General features: G+C 37.4%; 1 protein-coding gene across 2 annotated transcripts in view; it reads left to right on the top strand.

Moving 5' to 3' along the window:
- The window catches only part of PPP2R2A (protein phosphatase 2 regulatory subunit Balpha), an 83,724-nt gene extending 64,819 nt beyond the window's left edge, over positions 1-18,905 (top strand). For both annotated transcript variants that reach the window (XM_077780105.1, XM_077780106.1), the window contains exons 4-10: positions 1,471-1,636; positions 7,559-7,671; positions 8,572-8,749; positions 10,377-10,541; positions 11,429-11,598; positions 13,271-13,362; positions 16,316-18,905. In XM_077780105.1, the coding sequence (XP_077636231.1) occupies positions 1,471-1,636; positions 7,559-7,671; positions 8,572-8,749; positions 10,377-10,541; positions 11,429-11,598; positions 13,271-13,362; positions 16,316-16,595 (1,164 nt within the window). In that variant the 3' untranslated portion in view covers positions 16,596-18,905. The remainder of the gene's footprint in view (positions 1-1,470; positions 1,637-7,558; positions 7,672-8,571; positions 8,750-10,376; positions 10,542-11,428; positions 11,599-13,270; positions 13,363-16,315) is intronic.
- Positions 18,906-21,566: the final 2,661 nt, after the last annotated feature.

Genomic DNA, 21,566 nt, shown 5'->3' with positions numbered 1-21,566 from the left:
ATCAAGGTCTAATCCCCATGTAGACTACAGTTTGTCGTATGCCCTGCATTCTTAATATTGGCAAACTCAGTAATACTTGATGCTACTATCAGAGGGTACAAATATAACTGTAACTATGAATGATGGATTCAGGTAATCAAGCTACCGGGGGAAAAAAAACAACAGCCCTAAACATGCTTTTAAGATGATGATTCCAGGGGTGCCTGGGTGGCTTAGTTGGTTAAGCGTCTGACTTTGGCTTACGTCATGATCTTGCGGTTTGTTAAGTTCGAGCCCCGCATGGGGCTTTGTGCTGACAGCTCAGAGCCTGGAGCCTGCAGGCTTCAGGTTCTGTGTCTCCCTCTCTTTCTGCTCCTCCCTTGCTCTCTCTCTTAAAAATAAATAGTAAGAAAAAATTTTTTTACAAGACCTATGTTCTAGTTTTTTAAAAAAGTGACTCAGCAAGGTCTTCTTTCTGTATGGAGAATAATAACTAATGAGCCATTCTTTTATTCCGATAACCTTAATCATTTCATATGACAATTCAGTTTTACTTTAATATAGTTGACTGTCAGTAATATCTTTCCTTTAAACTATTTTCCCATAGGTTCTTGTTTGAACTAAGCTTTTAATGTTTTTGATGGAAAGATTTTTAATCATGTGATAATAGGTTAAAATATAAAATTCTGAATATGCTTATAACTGACTTTTGCTAAGGTATTAGTGTTAACTGAAGAAGTTCACAAGTAGTCTCTTTATCCAGTAGCTTAAACTGTATTCACTTACCGATACTAAATGAAATAAATCATCAGTGCGTGCTAGGCTCATAATACAAGAAGGCTAAGTAAACAATTGTTGATGGGTTTGTGAGGAGACGTTTGCTGAGTGATGCTGAATGTGGACTTAATGAGTAACTGAGCTATGTGACAGTGGTCTTGGGGTGGGACTTGTGGTGCCACGACATTGATGAGAGCTCTTAATGAGTTTCTCAGTGGTGAAATGACCTAAAGGCAGGCATGGGATAGGAAGGGGAGGAGGAGAGTACGTCATATTAAATCACTGAGGATTGACCCTGCAGTGGGCAGAGAGAAAGGAGGTGTGCCTCAGCCAGCTTTTTCTCACAAGCTTTTCCTATGTAATTTTCCCTTTTTGGAGGGAAATGTATCATTAAGGATGCTTAGATTTTTTTTTTTTTGCCAGTAGTCCTCTACTATTTGTTAAATAACAGTAAATTAGTAATCAAATTGATCTGTACCCTTTTCCTATTGAATTGGGCCTAATTATTAGCCTTTATTTGGCTTTTCCTTTCTAGGGGTAGCTGTTTTATTTATTCCTTGAAGACCTTAAATATAAAAAGCAGTATAACTGTGTTTAAGATGCAGGTAATGAATTAACCAGAATTTTGCAAGGTCTGTTGGAATTGATTACATGTTTGATTATTAGTCGAAATACTTATCAACAATGGTCCAAATATTTTTGTTTCCATTTTAGAACAAAATCCAGTCTCATAGCAGAGGAGAATATAATGTTTACAGCACCTTTCAGAGCCATGAACCAGAGTTTGACTACTTGAAAAGTTTAGAAATAGAAGAAAAGATCAACAAAATTAGGTGGTTACCCCAGAAAAATGCTGCTCAGTTTTTATTGTCTACCAATGGTAAGTGTTACGTTTTTTTCCTTTTACGTGCCCACTGTGTGTGCCTATTCCGTACAATACTTTTCACCTTTACAAAGAGAAATAGTTCAGAGATTTCTGGAAATAGGTCTTCCCCACATAGGATGTGTAAATTCTTTTTTGTCTTCCCTTTTTGTATTCTCTTTTAGTTTTTAAATTCCATGAAACAGATCTGTAGGTGTCCGTTTTCTTTTAATACACACACAGTCTGTAATGGGGGAAAAAGGGCTTTACTATTGGATTTAGATCAGGTACCATTTGTTCCACTTCTTGGCTTAGTAGCCTTGAGCAGGTAATAATACTTGAGTTAAGTTTTCCTCATGGGCAAACTGGAGATAGTAGTAAGTATGTTACAGTATTTTTATGAGTAGGAAATGTGAGTGCTCATAAATATTAAAGTGTGCCTAAGCTCTCCAAAGAGTATTTCACTATAAATACACACTATCTTGTCAAAGGATAGTCTCCATTCCAGGGTACTTTCTGGGGGAGCACTCTTCTACCTGATGCTTGTTCTGTAAGGACACAAACTGGAATCGACATGCTGCCTTCTTCCCAACAAACCTCATGGGTGGAAGTAGATGATTCTTATACCGTTTTGTTTGCTCAAGAGAAGTTATAAAATAAGAATTAGAATTGTGTAATGACTACCAGAATTTAAGAACATTTCTTTTTGTTCCTCTAAATTTTATTTTTTGTAAGTTGTTGTGACTTGGTTTATCATTGGGAGTTTGGTCTGAAGAGAGTCATTAGAGTGACTAAAGGGGTACATCCACGTTCTGGCTAGCCGTTGTCTGTAAAAATTTAAATTGAAACTTTCTTGAGGCTGGTTTAAAGCACTATTAATGAAATTAGATTTTAGTACCTAGATCTTACTGTTCTTTACCATTTGTAGATTATAAAGTCAAGAGATTTCTGGGGTGACATGGTAGAAAATACTGAGTGTCCCTTTCATTCAGCTTAGGCCTCATCACCCACTGTGTCAAGTTCTTAGAAATGCGGTCCATAAAATGATGCCGCTAGCTGACATCATGAATGTGATGATGCTGCTTCTTAGGGAACCACTTTTCTGATCATCAGAGCTCTCCCCAGCCAGCACACTGAAACCCGCTGCCCTGTCTCTTCTCACATAAACTGCATTTGCCTCTCTTCTCCTTATTAAAAAAAAAAAAAAGTAGAAATAAAAATGATTTAAATCTTATAACCAAGGGCACTATAGATGAAGGAACTGTGTTTATTCCTGTCATATGTTGGCTTCTAATCTTGGTTCAGTTTAAATTTGTGTGGCATACTACATTATTTCAGATAACACTTCAGGTCTTGCTGTTTCACATCATAACAAGACTTGACCATATCATTTATACGGTTTCTGCTTTTGGAAGTAAATGCCCCAAGTGTTTTGGGGCATCCATGCCTCACGTATTGGGATCTTTGTTCTTAAAAATTTCAGCAGTTCACTTCTTATGGGATAAATTTCTATTCTTTTCATAAAGGGAAATTTTTTAAATAAAAGCTGAAATAGAATAATGGAGTCTGCATACCCATCACCCAACTTCAACAGTTCTCAGTTCATAGTCAGTTGTTTTTTCAGGTGCTTCTTCTTCTCCTCCTCAGTATTTTTCAGAAGCAAATCCCATTTCAGTTCACTTACCGAATAAATCTCAAATATCTTTCAGTTCTCAGCAGATACCCACATGTGTCTTCCATGCAGGTTTCTCTGTACTCTCTGATTTGAAATGAGCAAGACAGTGTATAATCATATGAGCCTTCATAGACAGTAAATTTTACAGAGGGTCAGTGGAGAGAGAAACCACTAGGGATCCCAGTGTTTGGGTCTTGGGTATGTGACTCTATGGTACTTTTCTGTAGAAAAAATCAACAGTGTCTCCCAAATAGGTTTACTGTGTACATTTTTAAGTCATTATTTTAAAGAAAGTGCACAGTGCATTATAGTTATCTTTTTGTTGTTGTTATTAAAGAGTACTAAATAAAATAGTTATTTGGGGCTACATTATTTTTTTGTACTAAAAAGTAGAGCTCACTGTGGAAGGATAAAGAACAGGTATGGGAATTTTACACACTGTTGTGTCTGGGTGTGGCAGGATGGGAAAGGGGTTGAAGGAGTAGAACATAAGCTCTATGTGGAAAGCTTTATTCTTTTAAAAAGAAAGTAATCATGGGAGAACATGAACATCCCTTAAATCTGAGTAATAACTTTATGTAATTTGATATAGTTGTCCGTGTGAGACTGAGCATAATAATGCCTCCTCTTCCACATGTATGGGCCTTTACACTCCTAAAAGATGAGAAACTACTGTGGGAGAATGGTGGGGAATGGGACTAAACATCCCAGCTTTGATTGACCAAAAGTAATCTTACTTTCAGCTTTGCATTGGTTTCCCATGGTCACACCATAAACTGTCCAGTGTTCCCCAAATTATTCTTCCTTAAACCACTTCATAGTGCCCTCCTTATGACTTTAGTTTATTTAATGTTTCTTCACCTGGTTGGTTTTATTCTGTTTCTCTTTCATCTCCTTTTGCTTTCTCTGAATTCTCTATTCTTCCATGTTGCAGAAATGTCCACCTCTAATCTCTTAGCCGTGAGAGTCTTGAATATATGAGTAATAGAGTTCACTAGTAAATAACTTGTGTTTTAACAGCTTGTTAATAAGAAGCTTTTGAATAATACAGCTGCATTCCCACAAAGGAAACTTGGTAGCATTGTCTTCCCTCTCCCAACCGTCTTTCCATGGTGAGAGGGACACTGGGGCTTGTGGACTTCTGGAACACTCTTTACTTGTTAGTATTGACAGTGTAGGGAAACACCATAGAGCAGTGATTCATAACCTTTTGGAAAAAACACATTGGATTCTTTGAGGAATTCAATAATCTTCTTTATAGAAAAGCACGTATACTTACATAATTTTGCATGCAGCTCTATGGAGTTTGATAATTGTCACATAATTCCAGTAGGCCAAAAACTACAGCTAAAAAAGTCACTACTGCAGAGCTTAAGACTTTTTTTAAATTGTTATATTTATTAAAGTATTTTATTTTGGAAGGCTCTTGGGTCGCTTAGGCGGTTAAGCATCTGACTCTTGATTTCGGCTCAGATGCATGCATGCTCTCTCTCAAAAATGAATTAACTTCTAAAAATATTTAAAATATTTTATTTCTTTTCTTTAAGAAAAAAAAAAAAAANCAGTTGTTAGAACAGAGCCCATGCGGGGCTTGAACTCGTTCACAAACCAGGAGATTGTGACCTGAGCCAAAATCAAGAGTAGGGCATTCAGCCGACTGAGCCACCCAGGTGTTCCTAAAATATTTTATTGCTGACCTGCCTTGTTCCCATGAAAAGTTTGATATGTACATTGTGATTTCTTTATATCTTTAGTGACGGTGAATTTGGACAGGCCAACAGTTATGGGATTAGCAAGAGGAAGCTTTTCATTCTTATAAAATAAAGAGTTTAGGCTTGACTTATTTATATTATACATTTGGGGACAAGTAAAATACTCTAAAATGTATAAATCTTTACCTAAATTATATACAGTGTGTGTGTGTGTATATATATGTATATGTGTATATATATGGCACATAGAAAACCTATAACTTAACTGCAAGATAACTCTAAACAAGATTACTAGAGGTTAAATGAAATATTAGATTACAAGTTAGCAAATTAGCAATTTTTTTCTGTTTACACTTCATCTTTACAAAGGGCATCCACAGGGCTAATCAGCACAGTCTTCCCCAGAAGAAAGAGGTGGCCAGGCTAGAAGAGTCCCTGTATATGACCAAATTTTATAAAGTGCCCCCATACACTATTTTTTAAAATTGTGTTTTACCCATTTGCTTATGAAAAGACCATTAAGAATGTGATAACGTTTATATGAATGCAAATTTAGGATTATAACGACATATTAAATAAACATGTTTGAGTCCATAATGATTTAAATAAATGATTGGTTAAATAAATAAGCAGGGAGAGGAGATGCTTCTTATAGGAGAATTTCAAATATATGGATGAATGCTCCTCCCTACAAGAACTGTAACTGAATTCTCTCTTTAAGTGTGGACCAGACTTAGAGACTCATTTGCAAAGAATAGAGTATAACGAGGGGGAAAGAGTGTGCAGTGGAGAAACCTGGCAGATGCTGCCTTAGCCACAACGAGTAGAGCTAGCTCACCAGTGGAAAAGTCATGGTGATACCATGTATACGTGTATACCTTTACTTTACATCCGGTACTCTTCCTAAAAGCCGGTGATCCCAGTCTGATGAGAAAATGGACATGCCCAGCTGAGGGACATTCTACAGTACCTCAGCACTGCTTCTCAGAATGGTCAGGATGATGAAAAACCAGGAAAGTTGGAGAAATTGTTAAAAGTCATAGAGACCAGGGCATGTTGACAACTAAATATAGTGTTGTTTGGATCCTGGAAGAGAAAGGGGGTATTGGTAGAAAACCTGGTGAAATCTGAGTATTCTGGGGTTTAAGTTCATAGTAACATACAATGTTAATTTCTTAGTTGTAACAAATGCTTAAATAAGATGTTGCAGAAATACCATGGTTGCATAAGATGTTGACATTAGAAGAAACTGGGTGAAGGGTATAATGGGAACACTCGGCTACCTTTGCAACTTTACAGTAACTCTGAACTTAATCAAAATAAGCATTTACTTAAAAAATAGTACTTTATATATTCTTGATAACCTAGGAATTTTGTCTTGAAGAACTTGGGGACATGGCTTTTAATTTTTTTTATGCCCTATTAACAACTTGGCTTAAATCCCTAATACAACAGGGAAAAGAGATTTAAACAAAGGCATCTAGTCTATGAAGGAATTTGTGGATTGTGGAGTCTTTTTTTTTTTCTTTTGGAGAGAGAGAGATTGCACACGCATGCACACACACGAGTGGGAGAGGGAGAGAGAATTGTAGGCAGGCTTCTGAGCGGAAATCAAGAGTCGGGCGCTTAACTGACTGAGCTGCGCTGGCACCCCTCTGGAGTCTTTGACAGATCTGCTGGGAAGTATGGGATGGAAAGAAAGCCATTCTTAAGCTTTCTTAACTAACTCTGTTGTTTATTCTCTACTAAAAGTTAAATATTAAGTGTATATATGTATATGTATTTGTATATATGTACAGACGTGTTTACATGCACGCATACATATATGTATAATTTTTCCCCTCTAGCTTTAATTATTTTTTTAATGTTTGTTTATTTTGAGAGAAATAGAGACAGAGCATGAGCAGGGGAGGGGCAGAGAGAGGGAGACACAGAATTCGAACCAGGCTCCAGGCTCCGAGCTGTCAGCACAGCACCCAGTGCAGGGCTTGAACCCATGAACTGTGAGATGGTGACCTGAGCTGAAGTCAGGTGCTTAAGTGACCGAGCCACTCATGTGCCCCATAGCTTTATTTTTAAAAGATGAGAACCTGGCTGTGACTTGATTTTAATATCAAATGGTACTTTATGAATGCTATTAACATAAATTTGTGACTTTTTTACTGTATTTCTTTGAACATGAGTTTTTATTCATCAGGTAATAGGAAATTTGTTTTTTATTAAGTCACATAAGTGATTTTATTCTTGGGATCCTTTTAGATGAAATATGAGATAGCATTTTTTTTAATATTTATTTACTTGGGGGGGGTCATGAGTGGGAGGAGGGGCAGAGAAAGAGGAAGAGAGAGAATCCCAAGCAGGCTTCATGCTGTCACTGTAGAGCCCGACACAGGGCTTGGTCCCATGTGATCATGAGCTGAGCTGAAACCGAGATTCAGACACTCAACCAACTGAGCCACCTAGGTGCCCTGAAGTAGCATGTTTCTATATACCTATATGTTTCTTCTATTAGTATTACTCTTTATTTGAGGAGTTTTTCATTTTTCTCTCCAGATAAAACAATAAAATTATGGAAAATCAGTGAAAGGGACAAAAGACCAGAAGGATATAACTTGAAAGAGGAGGATGGAAGGTATAGAGATCCTACTACAGTCACTACACTACGAGTAAGTACTTAGGAAAAATGACAGCGTGATGAATAGTGTTCCATATTCATATTATATATTCTAGGTCCTGAGCAGAACTTGAATAGGATTGACATAATCAGCCCCCTCCCAGCAATTCTATACCCAGTAGGACATTAAGAACTCCCATTTTAAACAACCATGTCCCACATAGAGGTCTGTGCCAGGGGCTGAACCAAGACCTAATGCAAGACTGTTTTATAGTACATCACATACTTTTTTTTTTTTTAATGTTTTATTTATTTTTGAGAGCAATAAAGAGACAGTGTGAGCAGGGGAGGGCCAGAGAGAGAGGGAGACACAGAATCCGAAGACAGTCTCCAGGCTCTGAGCTGTCAGCACAGAGCCCGATGCGGGGCTCAAACACAAGAACTGTGAGATCATGACCTGAGCCGAAGTCGGAGGCTTAACCGACTGAGCCACCCAGGCGCCCCAGTACGTCACACTCTTTTGCTCTCACGGTTTGAATGTCAGCTAACACAACCTTAAAAAAGTAAATAAAAAGTAGAAATGGACCAGATATTCTAGTTCTAGCTAAAAAAAATACCAAGAATTAGATGCTCTGGGCTAATTTCCTTTTCAGCCACTTCAAACTGGAAATGTATTGCTTTGCAAATCTCAAGCAAAAGATTGGAACTAGAAAACACATCAAATTCTAACAGTATGGCTATCTGTTAGATACAAGAAGGCAAATCGAACAAATTGTTTTTCTTCTCATTTCAACACTTTAAGGATCAGTATCAGTTGCTGTATAAAAGTAAATCTGTGTAATATTTGTAGTGTTCCCTCAAAAACTGGAGTAAAGAACCAAACCTTAAGTGCCATTGTAAATAAATGAGCATTTTGTAATGACTCTTTTTCTTGTGTCTTATTTATCGACAGGTGCCAGTCTTCAGGCCCATGGATCTAATGGTTGAGGCCAGTCCACGAAGAATATTTGCCAATGCTCATACATATCACATCAACTCAATTTCTATTAATAGTGATTATGAGACATATTTATCTGCAGATGACTTACGAATTAATCTTTGGCATCTGGAGATTACAGACAGGAGTTTTAGTATCCATTTGGTTTCTTTTTTTGGTGTTCGGTAAAGAAGGCATGTTGTGCCCACGCTAGATTTATTTGCATCTCTCCTTCATGTAGTATTACATTTTCTGTTTATAGTAGCTTCTTACTATACCACTTTTTTTAAAGTTTGTTTATTTATTTTGAGGGAGATAAAGAGAGAGAATCCCAAGCAGGCTCTGCACTGTCAGCATGGAGCCTGACATGGGGCTTAGACTCATGAACTGTGCAATCATGACCTGAACCAAAATCCAAGAGTTGGTCACTCAACTGACTAAGCCACCCAGGCATCCCTTTACTACTTCTTCTTTGCGCTTAAGTGATTAGCTACTAGGGAAAGTTTACTAATAAAGGGCATAATGTATTGATTTTTAAAATAGGCTTCTTAGGGGCGCCTGGGTGGCTCAGTTGGTTAAGCGTCTCACTTCAGCTGAGGTCATGATCTCACAGTTGGTGGGTTCAAGCCCCACATCGGGCTCTGTGCTGACAGCTTAGAACCTAGAGCCTGCTTCAGATTCTAGGTATCTTTCTCTCTGCTCCTCTCCCCCCCATCTCTCTCTCAAAAATAAACATCAAAAAAAATTTTCTAAGAAGGATTCTTGGAATTTTAAGTACTATTATATATAGTAAGTTCAGCACTTAGTACTAAGTACTTTGCTATAATAGTATGTATATTAAATACTATTGCAGTCCTATGAAAATAGAATTTTTTAAAAAATAATTATAAAAATATTCTCACTAGAGTTGGAAAAACAGTTCATGCAAGTCGTGATGCAATAGTGGTATAAAGTGAATAGAAATACTTTTCCAAATGCCATTCTCATTGTTCATATTATCCTTCTGAAATTTTTCTGTACATGTACAAGTGTGTGATACTATACATACCTGGCATACACAATATACTATGTACATATAAACCTAGGATTATATATAAATATATTTGTTGTTTTTTTTTCTTTTTTAAGGTTTCAGTACGTGTTAGCAGTTGTTACTGCTAGTGTCATTGTATGTATTTTTAAATAGAACTCTTTTGAAAAATTAGCACCATACTGGAATTCATGCTCTACCCATATTATATTAAAGAGCCTGTTTCCCTGCAGTCTAGTCCCTTTACCAACCTAGTTAGTGAAAAGGCCATTTATCAACCATTTTTATTTTTGTTCTTTTCTAGTTTTTTCATTGGATTAGCACATAGTCTTACTGGGGTTGTTTTTAAAACTCCCTTTTTTTATATTAAGTAAATTAGCTCCATTGTTTATGGTGCAAATAGATTCCCTTTGAAGTTTCTTACTTTTGTTTGGAATGTACACTAATTCCTGTTAATATTTAGGAAGATAACCTATGGAATCAGTCCCTTATGGCTTCTGGGATTTGTATCATACTCAGGAAAAAAAGGCCCCTCTACATTCTAACAGGATTTAAAACTTAACCATGATTTCTTCTAAGATTCTTTCCCAAGGATTAGAATCCCTCTGGGATTATACTCCTTTAAGGAGTAGAATGCAATTCAGAATTAATACTTGTGCTTCATTTAATTTATGAATGAATGACTTGAGAACTGTAAAATTCTATTTGCCCTTTTTTCTAAGTGGAAATTCCTTAATAAAGTGCTATTCAGATATTGTGGATATCAAGCCCGCCAATATGGAAGAGCTGACAGAGGTGATCACAGCGGCCGAGTTCCACCCGAACAGCTGCAACACGTTTGTATACAGCAGCAGTAAGGGGACCATCCGGCTATGTGACATGAGGGCCTCTGCCCTCTGCGATAGGCATTCTAAACGTAAGTTTACTGTGTCCTTTTTTCAAATGCTAACATTTTCTGGTTTTCTGAAACTAGTGTCCCATGTGATGACCACATTTATATAGGTTGGTGATCTGGGAACACTGTGTCCAGGGCCTCCCGCACCCTCTGCCAAGCTGCCTGGCCCCACCTGAGGCATGGCAGCTTATCCCACTGTGACACATAAAAGGCCCTCCTGGGAGCATGTCTGTAGATGTCCCAGTGGATATATTTTTAAATGGAATGCTATTTTGGAGGAACCTGGGGTTGGGCTTTCCAATTCTGTTTTCAAGTAGAGCAGGTTTTATTTTTCTTCCCTTCTTCCCTTCCCTTCTCTCTTTTCTCCTTGCCTTCCCTTTGTTGCTTTCTATTTTGAGCTTTCTAGGAAGTCTTTTTGGAGAAGAGCTTTCCTTGGCTTAAAAAAATGAAAAAGCACCAAGTTAAAAAATTTAAGGGTTGCATTATTGTTGTCATCATGTTACTGTAGACATGAAATTCATTTGGTGCGTGCCTGTTATCAAAACCATTTTACCTGGCCACTGAAACAACAATCTGGTACGGCTCTGGACAGTGCGTTTCCTTGCGGTGGCAGTACAGGCCGTCATGGGGGATGCGGGACCTGCAGGCCTGGTGCCTCGGAAGTCCGAAGCCCTGGGTTAGCTCAGCTCTGCTGAACCAGCTATAGGGCTCTAAGTGTGTGCTGTGTACTTGGGTGTCTCCAGCGTCAGCGCTGAGAAACCTCCAGGGAGGTCATGTTCATATAGCCAGAGAGATCTGTACTGGCTTGTCATCTCTTAACTCGTAGGAAGTTTGTGAATGGTTGTCTCAGCAAGTGCTTTGTCCAAGCCACAGTATTATACAAATTGCCCTTTTTTGCTTGTTTTTAGTGTTTGAAGAACCTGAAGATCCCAGTAACAGGTCTTTTTTTTCTGAAATCATCTCCTCTATTTCTGATGTAAAATTCAGCCATAGTGGTCGATATATGATGACTAGAGACTATTTGTCAGTCAAAATTTGGGACTTAAATATGGAAAACAGGCCTGTGGAAACATACCAGGTATTTGCAGTTTTCTCTTTCAATGAGCATATAACGTATTTACTTCTAAGTTTTTATAGAGGATTTTGTACTATGTGTTAATCCCAATACAGCATGGTCAACCCGTAGGCTTTTCCCTTCAGACATCCATAAGCATATTGCTCTTCCATATGTTAATTTTATATGTATTTTTGTAGGTCGTGTTGTCTGTTCAGTTAAAGTGTGATTTTTGCTACCAGTTTGCTTCAGTGGTAACTTTTTTCCCCACCGCTGTCTACATGTAAAGTGAGAAGGGGAGAGCAAACACTGTATTAATGTCTAGATGGGGAAGAGGATTGGGGAGAACGGCCAGTCCGAGTGGAGATGTCCCGGTTGGAGTATGTACAGTAGTAGTTGAACTGAAGCTTCACTTGGGCGTGCCCAGTCAGGTGGACTGGCTTTCTGCCTTTTGGCTGATAACTGTTGTGTTAAGCTAAAGCAGAAGGGCTTGAAAGCCCAGCGGACGGCTTTAGGTGTTGTCTGTCATAGGATGTTAGGTCTGGATTCTCTTCTCATCAGCCAGCCACTACCAATGATCCCCTGTCCCTTTCGTCTAGAGAAGAGAATGAAGATGCTCACAGCTGGGAACAGGTTGGGGGGCAAACAGAAACCGGGGGTTAAGCCCTAGGCCACAGTGTAGAAAACCCCACTGCTTTAAGAATAGAGAATTTATAAACAGTACCTTCTTTATGTTATGTGTCTTCCATAAAATTAGAACAATGCTTCTCAAAGTTTTTAATCCTCTTTGACAAACATAAAGTACTTAAGACTCTTCCTTAATGGTATTTGAAATTTTAAAGCAAACGCTATGTTGAAACAAAAGCAAATACATACTTCTTTCTTTTCACATTACATTTGTGTAACTTCCAAGATTATGATCTATTTGCTGGTGTTCCTCACCACCACTACTACCACCACCACCCCATTGCCACTGAGAATAATTGATTTGAACCTTAACTTTGTCCACTTAAAATTGTTTGGTGAGAAACCCTTATATGTGCATCCTAAAACTTTGTTTGTTAGGATTTACCTAATTTTATCTGATTTGCAGGTTTTCTGCCTATGCTGAATTAGTGATTCAGAGTAGAGTCACATTATACTCAAATGTAATATATGCAGATTCAACTGTTACTGAATTTATATAATCCGCAGTACTTAATGATAGTGTAGGGCTTCAGTTATTTAGGCCCAGAAAATGGTCTTTAAGAAGGAAGTAAAACATAATATTGAGTGTTTTGATCAGCAATTTATGGATTGAAAACCAAATGTTAATATATTCAACTACAGATACAATAGTCTTTAATTATTATTCTCTTATCTGTACCATTTTCAAATGTTTTCTAGCCTAAATAATTTAGTCAAGCCTATAACGTGTTCATGTGCCATGCCCCAAAGGGTATTTTTCTCTGCCCCACAGTGGGAAAGGTGTGTTCTTTGGAAGGGGGCTCATTTGTTTGTAAGAGAATGAAATTATTGCCTTCATTGTTACTAAGAGAATTCGGTTTTAATAAGAGTAAAAAGTTTGTATGTGTGAATATTTCTTTTTTTAAAAAAAATGAGTAAGGACTTGTTTAAATCGTTTTCCTAATATCAGTCAGCAAATAGTAAGATGTAAATAAATGTCTATAATAATACATTTGTACTTAAAACTCAGGTTCATGAATACCTCAGAAGTAAACTTTGTTCACTGTATGAAAATGACTGCATATTTGACAAATTTGAATGTTGTTGGAACGGATCTGACAGGTAATTGATTTTAATTTGAACTTCTCATTCAAATGTGCATTTTATTAGAGGAAAGAAATTTGCGATTTCCTTCTATGATTGCCACATTCACTAAAAATACAACTTCTTTTAGATTTACATGAACTATAAATCCTAACTTCATTATCCTCCAATTTCCTTGAGATAAATCCAGTAATCTTGGAGCGATAATAGCAGAAAAAAGTTAAGCATTGTTTCACTAATAAATATGAAAATGCACAACAGAGTTTCAGGATCTTAAATTATGATTTAAATGTCTTTAAATATTTACTTTTATCAGCCAGATCAAATGACATTTTTGACACGCCAGTAGTTAAAATGGTGAAATTTCAGTTTATTTGTTCATCTAGTATGAGACTGTTCTTAGAAATATTTAGGCAGTGAGTATTTCATTTGGAATGTTACACACCAGTTTCTCCGGACACTACATTAATACCTCATAGAAGTGCCGATTACTATCTGTATTTGTAACCGTATTACCACGAGTCATTAGGGTTTTCATATATAACCCACAACGTTGCCGTCATATGCTTCATTTTCATGATGTCATGAAAATGTGTACCATTATTTCCAAGGATAAATAAGTCTTAATCTCTCAGTTTTTTAGTTCTCCATATTTATTTACCATTTATTGTGTTTCAATAGAACATAGTACAAGAAAACATAATTTTGGAAGTACTTAAACTTGCCTTCGAGGTAATTAGAAGTACTTGTGTAATCATCGAAGCTTGTCAAAATTCTGGTTTCATGGTGTTATGTGTTATCAAGGATGATAGAACTTGGATCTTTTATCTTTGGTATGATTTTTTAAAATTACTTTTCTCTGATTCTAACATGACGCCCAGTAGTAGGCTGCATGGGACACCTAGACTAGGAATCAGCAGACCTTGCCTTTGAACACACTACTAACCCCAGGGCAACAGGACGTTTCAAAAAAGAAGGAAGAAGAGAAAAGGAGAAATGAGCAAGTATGAAGAGAAAGAAGATACTGATAGAGTAGGATCTGGCACACTGCTACAACTAGTTCTTCCTCACATGGTTTAAACTCTTGATGTCCCTTAACATTTAAAATGTTTTTTGAAATAATTTCAAACTTAGAGAAAACTTGTAAGACTGACACAAGTCTTATTTAGCCTTTACTCAGGTTCTCCTGTTACTGGTTGCTGTATCATTCTCTTGTCTTTTTACCTGTCTCTATATAAGACATGCAGGTAGGAGCGCCAGGGTGGCTCAATTTGTTGAGCAAGCAACGCTTAATTTCAGCTCAGTTCATGATCCCATGGTTTGTGAGTTCGAGTCCCACATCGGGCTCTTGGGATATCTCTCTCTCTCTCTCTCAAGAGAAATAAATAAAACAAAAAGACATGCAAACAGACACACATACTTTATTTGTGAACCTATTGGGAGCAGATTCCAAACATGATGGCCCATTGCCCTTACATGTGCTAATGAGTATATCCTAAAACATGAGATTTTCTCCTAATGATGGCAGGGCAGGCCTCCTGTCTAATCCACAGAGCCCGTTACAGGTTCCCCAGCCCTCTCTCTGAGGCATGTCCTTCCCAGCAGAGGAAAACATATGGTCAAATAGCCAATCCAAAACTATGTGTAACATTTAATTGTCCTATCTTGTTAGTCTTCTTTTATCTGGAACAGTAAGTTCTTCATGTTTTCCTTGTCTTCTGTGACTGTGGCACTTTTTGAAAATGGGCCAGTGATTTTATAGAATGTTTCTCAATGCGAGTGTTGTCTGATGTCTCCTCGTGATTTGATTCAGGTCACACATTTTTGGCAGGTATACCACAGAAATGCTGGCTTAACAGAACCTTTAAAATTTACAAATAGTCAAAGACCTATGTGTCCTGATCCATAAAACCTCCCAAATTCAAATAATACAGGATGCCAGTCTAAATTACATAAATCATTTTACAAAAAATACAGTTTTAATACCTCCACGTCCATGCATCAATTTGATTAAAATGTTGTCAAGTGTCCTTTGGGGGAATTGACAGTACTGAAGAGATGACAGTCAATTGTATTTCATACATGACCTGTGTAGTATATGACATTTGCAGTTTGTTGATGTTCTGTGATCTTATTTACAATAATAATTTAAACCATGTGGGAAGAATGTGGTAAGTAAGAATAGCACCAGGCCCTTTCCAAATGAATGGTTTCAAACAGGAGGTTTTGCTTACTAGATACTTAAAACTTAGTAAATGTTGAGCAGTGATGGATCGAAAGTTGAACTGACAAAGAGCTACCTTGGGACAGGTTAAAACTTGGCAGCCCTTTAAGCGGATACTATTAAAAATATTTGTCAAAAAAAAGTGCTTCAAGTTTATTTTATGGTAAAACGATCTTCTGTTAATAAAAACTTGATATGCTACCCTCTTAATATTCTCAGAAGCGGACATCTTAAACCCTTCATAAGGTGGGATGATCCCAACCAGACAGCATCCTGGGAATAAGTTCTCTAGTTTATAATTAAATCACAGAATAAAGCATTGGATTCTTATGAGCAGCTTTATGCCATGCATTTTGGAGGCTTTAGGATCTGTGGTTCCACAGTTGGTACATCAGGAAGCTACAGGTCTAGTTAATCACAGCCTGTAGTGGCAAAAATGTTCAGAGGTAATATCTGTACTGCTAAGCAGCTATACTTGAGAATACTTCCCATGTTAGTGATGGTTTGGGCAGTCATGAAAAGGGGTCGTTGAGAGAAAACCAAGTTAACTAGCCCTAACTAGTACCAGACTAGTACAGGTTTGTTTGAGGGTCTCTGGGTTGGTGTCAGCAGCCCTCTTCTTAAATCAAACTCTGCTTGAATAACTGTTTCCTGTGGAGCACACCGGGCTAGATTCATCCCTGAATCATTTCACTGAACATAGGCTTCTGTTCATGTATTTGACTGCATACTTGTTTGCTTTTGCAGCGTTGTCATGACTGGATCATACAATAATTTCTTCAGAATGTTTGACAGGAACACAAAGCGAGACATAACCCTAGAAGCGTCACGGGAAAACAATAAACCTCGCACGGTTCTGAAGCCACGCAAAGTCTGTGCAAGTGGCAAGCGAAAGAAAGATGAAATAAGTGTTGACAGCCTAGACTTCAACAAGAAAATACTTCACACAGCCTGGCACCCCAAGGAAAATATCATTGCTGTAGCTACTACAAACAATCTGTATATATTTCAAGACAAAGTGAATTAGGGTTGGCATTCCCAGCAGAAGAGCCCACTTCCTGCTTAGTTGAGATAGTTGAATCTAGCATTCGTACCTAAAAAAGAGAGAGGTCCATTGTGGCGCCCCTTTCCAGTGTTTGACAATGTGCCATTCGACAACACATTTTTATAGCTACATGGAGAAATCTCTGTGGATCCCTCCCTGCGGTGTTCTCCATGTCTGCTAGCCATGTAGGTAAGGGCAGGGCACTTTTAATTTAAATGACTTCTTGCACCATCTTGCCTAATGGACTAGATTGGACTGTATCAACATTGATTTACTCCACTTTTTATGCCTTCCATTGTGATGACGTCAAACACAGTGAAAGCCTTCAGTCATGCTTATGGGATTTAATTGTGTATCCTCATTACTGTATCATTTGTGGGGTACACCCCTCCCCCCTTTTTTAAATTAAACACAGCTCATTCTTACTGTGGCTTGTAGCATTCCTCCTCTTCTGGCCTCCTGGACTCTTCCCCTTCGTCTCTCACCCCTGCCCCTCCACCCAGTCTTGGTGGTGGTATATTAAAAAAAAGAAAGAACGAAAGCACACAATATGAGTCAGTTTGGGGTCAGTGGTAAAGGGGGTAAATGTTGCGAACAAATGTTTTAAATAACAGTTGGCTGTAATCACTCCTTGCCGTGTCTGGCACCGAAAATAAGGAAAAAAATACTACTACTGAATAAAAGTGACAAAGAATGGAGAATCTGGTTTTCTTTTTCTTTTTTAATCTACCTCTTTAAGCCAATATTTTGTGTCATACTTTTGGGCGCAGTGAAATGAAATGAGTTTCCGTTGTTTAATTGGTATTTTTGTTAATTATTTTTAATAAGTGTTCTTTTACATGGAGAAGAAGAGGTCATGGTTCTGTATGAACATGTTTTGAATATATATTGGTATTACTAAGGATTTCACAATCTATAAATTGCTACTAGAGGTTTTTTTTTTACTGTGGTTATAAGTATTGGATACATTGTATCTACACTTAACTCCTCTGTTAATGAACATTGTTGTAAATGGGAACCAAATTTGTAGAACTTCATTTTTAAAGACTTTACCGTGCTTAATTTCATTTTTGCCTTACTAAAGACTTAAAACACTTTAACAGTTTAAAACTTTTGTCATTCAATCATAAAACATAACAAAACTCTCCTCACGTGATTTACATAGTTAAAATTGACACTGCACTAAATATTTTTTTTTTGTATTTTACTGCTATCAAATCTGAATGAAATGTACTTTGCCATAGATATGTTTTTCCTCTATTTTTGGTTTTCCAAAGTATTAATATTAAAGACAAACTTTAAAGGTACAGTGTTCAGAAAGTGCTTAATGGATTCCCAACAGCTGCCTCAAATAAAAATTTCGTAATCTGTCAATGATTACATTTTCCTTAAGTGGTTGATACCTTTTCCAAAGATGAAGAGTACCCCTATTTTTTAATGGGTAGAATGTACCTTTGTCAATCTTGCAGAAGCTTTACTGGAGAAAAAAAATGGATTTTATTTTTAAAACTATAAATTGAGTAGGCATGTATATTACTAGAGAATGGTTAGGATGTTTTGGGTGAGCAGTAACCGACAACCTAGAATTTCAGAGGACTCTGAGTGCTTCGCATATATATGTCCACTACCTATTGTTCTATTCTCATCAGTGAAAGATGATGGAGCAATTCGACCATAATTCCCTCTATACCTATATGAATATTATGTCTTGTAAGTCCGAATTTTTAGCACACAGGAGAAATTTTATGTAATAAAATTACTGTATCTTTTGGACTTAACACATTTGGAATTTGTATTTAAACCCGTTATATGTCTGAAAAGTCTTCAAGTAATGGCACTTTTACTAACTTACTTGGGGCTCTTGGGTGCATTCCTAAGTTGTGTTATTGATTCTTCACACCTGACTTGGAGTGGGAAGTTCTCCTGCCTCAGTATTAAACACTGATATTCGTCTCTGATCAGGCAGCTTTCCAGATCTCCGTGGAAGATTGTTTCCCTAAAGTTTGGGTGTAGATCTTGCGATCATACCACCAAACAGCTCTTGGAAATTCTCTTTTGATTCAGCAATAGGTATAATGATTCTCACCCATGAAACTAAGGGTTAGTTTTTTATGTTGAAGAGAAACACTGCTACAGTTAAAATGCTTCTATAAAGGAATGCTATTACAACTTGTAATGATATTCTCGACTATCAATTTTTATTTATTTGATGTAGCAAATTAGAAGCCCAGCCACTCATCTCATATGGTCATGGTTAATCTTTTTACTAATAAAAATTTTGCTTAGAATAAACTTAGTCTTGTCAAGTTGCTTGTATTCTCCTATTCTCTTGACATCTCCAAACATATTCTATCCCTTCTGTCTTCACCTGTTCTTAAAATTACAGCAGGAAAAAGGACTTTCATTCTGTTAACCTCCTTTGATCTCTTTAGTGGCTGGGCAATAGTTGTTTTATAAATCTCTGTATTTAGGTAAACACATGTTTATATAACAACTAACTACTGATATTAAGCTCTCTTCTGTGCAGCTCTTAGTCCTTTGGAATAAATTATTCCATGCAGGGCACCTGGATGGTTCAGTCGGTTAAGCATCCAACCCCTGATCTCAAAAGTCGTGAGTTCAAGCCCCACGTTGGCTTCCATGCTGGGCACGAAGCCTTATTTAAAAAAACAAAGACATCCATGCATTTTTTTCCCCCTTTCAAATTAAGTGAAGATATTTTTGTTAGGATGTTTTTTTTTTTTTAACATAGTTTATTGTCAAGTTGGTTTCCACATAACACCCAGTGCTCATCCCCACAAGTGAGGATCTTTTTAAACCATTAATGTGAGGATTCTTGTTACAGATAGTCCTAAAGACAATGAGAAGTATGAGAATAGGTTCTTTGAGTAACAGTATTTTTGGTCTTGGAAACTGGATATGTGAAACCTAGACACTGATGAGTGTTTCTAGTGAAATATAAATCATTACCTTCTTGGAGAACACTACTTCATCTTTTTTTTTTTTTAATCATATTTAAGTTCAACTGGAGATAGTATTATACACTTCTGGAAGAACACAGCCAAGCCAAGAAGAGGGAAAAGGTGAATGCTAGGTAATCGAGAATCAAGTCCATTTACTTTAGCATTCAAGAGCATTACTATTTTGGGTACCTGATTTATTCAGTTGGTTGGTAAGCTCTGTGTGTGTGTGTGTGTGTGTGTGTGTGTGTGTGTGTGTGTGTGTGTGTGTTCACCATGACTAATGATTTTTTTACACACCTTTTCCTCAAAACCTTAGAACCTGACCCTGCTTCGTTTTGTAAAATTGCATGAGGTCAAAACAGTCTAACTCACATTTAGTATTATCAAATCCTTGGTGAATTTACAAAGCCTTGGGGTGTTCTCAAATGCTGAAGAGAATTTCATAAGCGAGTGATAAATTCAGTTTTGTCTCCTTGACATTTTATTGCATAGTGGTATTGGACTTTTTAATCTGTCTCTGTGTAAGAGTTAAGAAATGCCCACCGAAAGTTCCTCTTTGGCACAGCACCTGTCAAACGAAAGGCACTGCAAAGATTCCTCCAAAATGAGAAATTTAGCAAAGAACTAAGCATAAGGGGTAACTGGCATAAGGGGGAAAGCTAGTACTTGTTTCTTTTAAAGTTCTATGCTTAAACTCAGTAGTATGTGAACAGCAACAAGTTATGTGAGGGCTTTCCCACTAGGGGGCAATGGTTAAGTCCTGAACAGCATTTACCAGGTATTTTTAAGAATGCATGAACAGGAGAGTTCTGTTCCTGTACTGTGAGAGCGCAATTATCAAAAGCTAAATTGGGAGCCAAATAAAGGAAAAGCCCAAGGTATTCATGCCCAAATAAAACCAATATTCAACATGACTTAGCAGTAATTAACAGGCCCAGTGATAGAGGGGGATCCCACATGTCACTTGCGGTGTCTTTTGTGGTCCTTTCTTATTGAGGAAGCAAAAATGAAATTGGACAAGAGTTGAGTGGTCCTTTGTTTAAATCCTAGCCTCCACTGTCTGGCGCTCCCTTTGCAAAATGAGATCCATAAGTGCCATGTTCGCTTCCTCTTTTACAAGGAGACCAGGGAATTTATTTTAACTTTGGGACTCCCATTTCTTTTTAAAAAGTAACTTCTAGATCCCGAATACATGTTTTTCAGTAAGCACAGAAAGAAAAAAATAACCCACCAGTGATCTCACCATGCAGGGAGAAACCCATTTGTCTTTTTTATTTTTCCATAGAAAATGGAATCGTGTATACGGTTTCATGTTCTATTTCTCCCCTTAACATTGTGTTGAGCAGTGTCCCTGATCAGATCAGGTATGAGATTTCCCTGTCTGTAGAGCCTCACATTTGTGTGATCATCCACTATTTTATTTCATTGGCCCCTGTTGTGAGTACTGAATTTTGTTTTTGCAAATAAAAGTGTCGGTGTGTAGGGGCGACTTAGTGGCTTAGTCGGTTAAGCGTCCAACTTTCGCTTAGGTCATGATCTCGCGGTTTGTGGGTTCGAGCCCCGTGTCGGGCTCTGTGCTGACTGCCAGCTCAGAGCCTGGAGCCTGTTTCAGAGTCTGTGACTCCCTCTCTCTCTGACCCTCCCCTGCTCACGCTGTCTCTCTCTCTCCTAGAAATCAATAAAACATTAAAAAAATTAAAAAAATTAAAAAATCGGTGTGTAAGATTTTTCAGATACCTTCCTAGAAATATAGTTCCTTTGTTAAAGGCTATGGATGTATTTAAGATTTGACACATATTGTCAGATTGCCTTCCAAAAGGAAGTTCCATCACTAGTTTGTGGGATTACCCATGTTTTCACACTGTGAGAAAATCCCATGTTTTAGTTGTATTAATTTGGGAAAGTCAGAAATGGTATATCAATTTGTTTTCCTATTCCTAGCCAGAGAATTCATTTCTGTAATACAAAACATGTACTCTGTAAATATTTT

Source organism: Crocuta crocuta, unplaced genomic scaffold (genome assembly GCF_008692635.1).
Source record: "Crocuta crocuta isolate KB4526 unplaced genomic scaffold, BGI_CrCroc_1.0 scaffold395, whole genome shotgun sequence".
Classification (NCBI taxonomy): Eukaryota; Metazoa; Chordata; class Mammalia; order Carnivora; family Hyaenidae; genus Crocuta; species Crocuta crocuta.
Note: the sequence above shows the minus strand (reverse complement) of the source record. Positions and strands in the feature narration are given on the sequence as shown.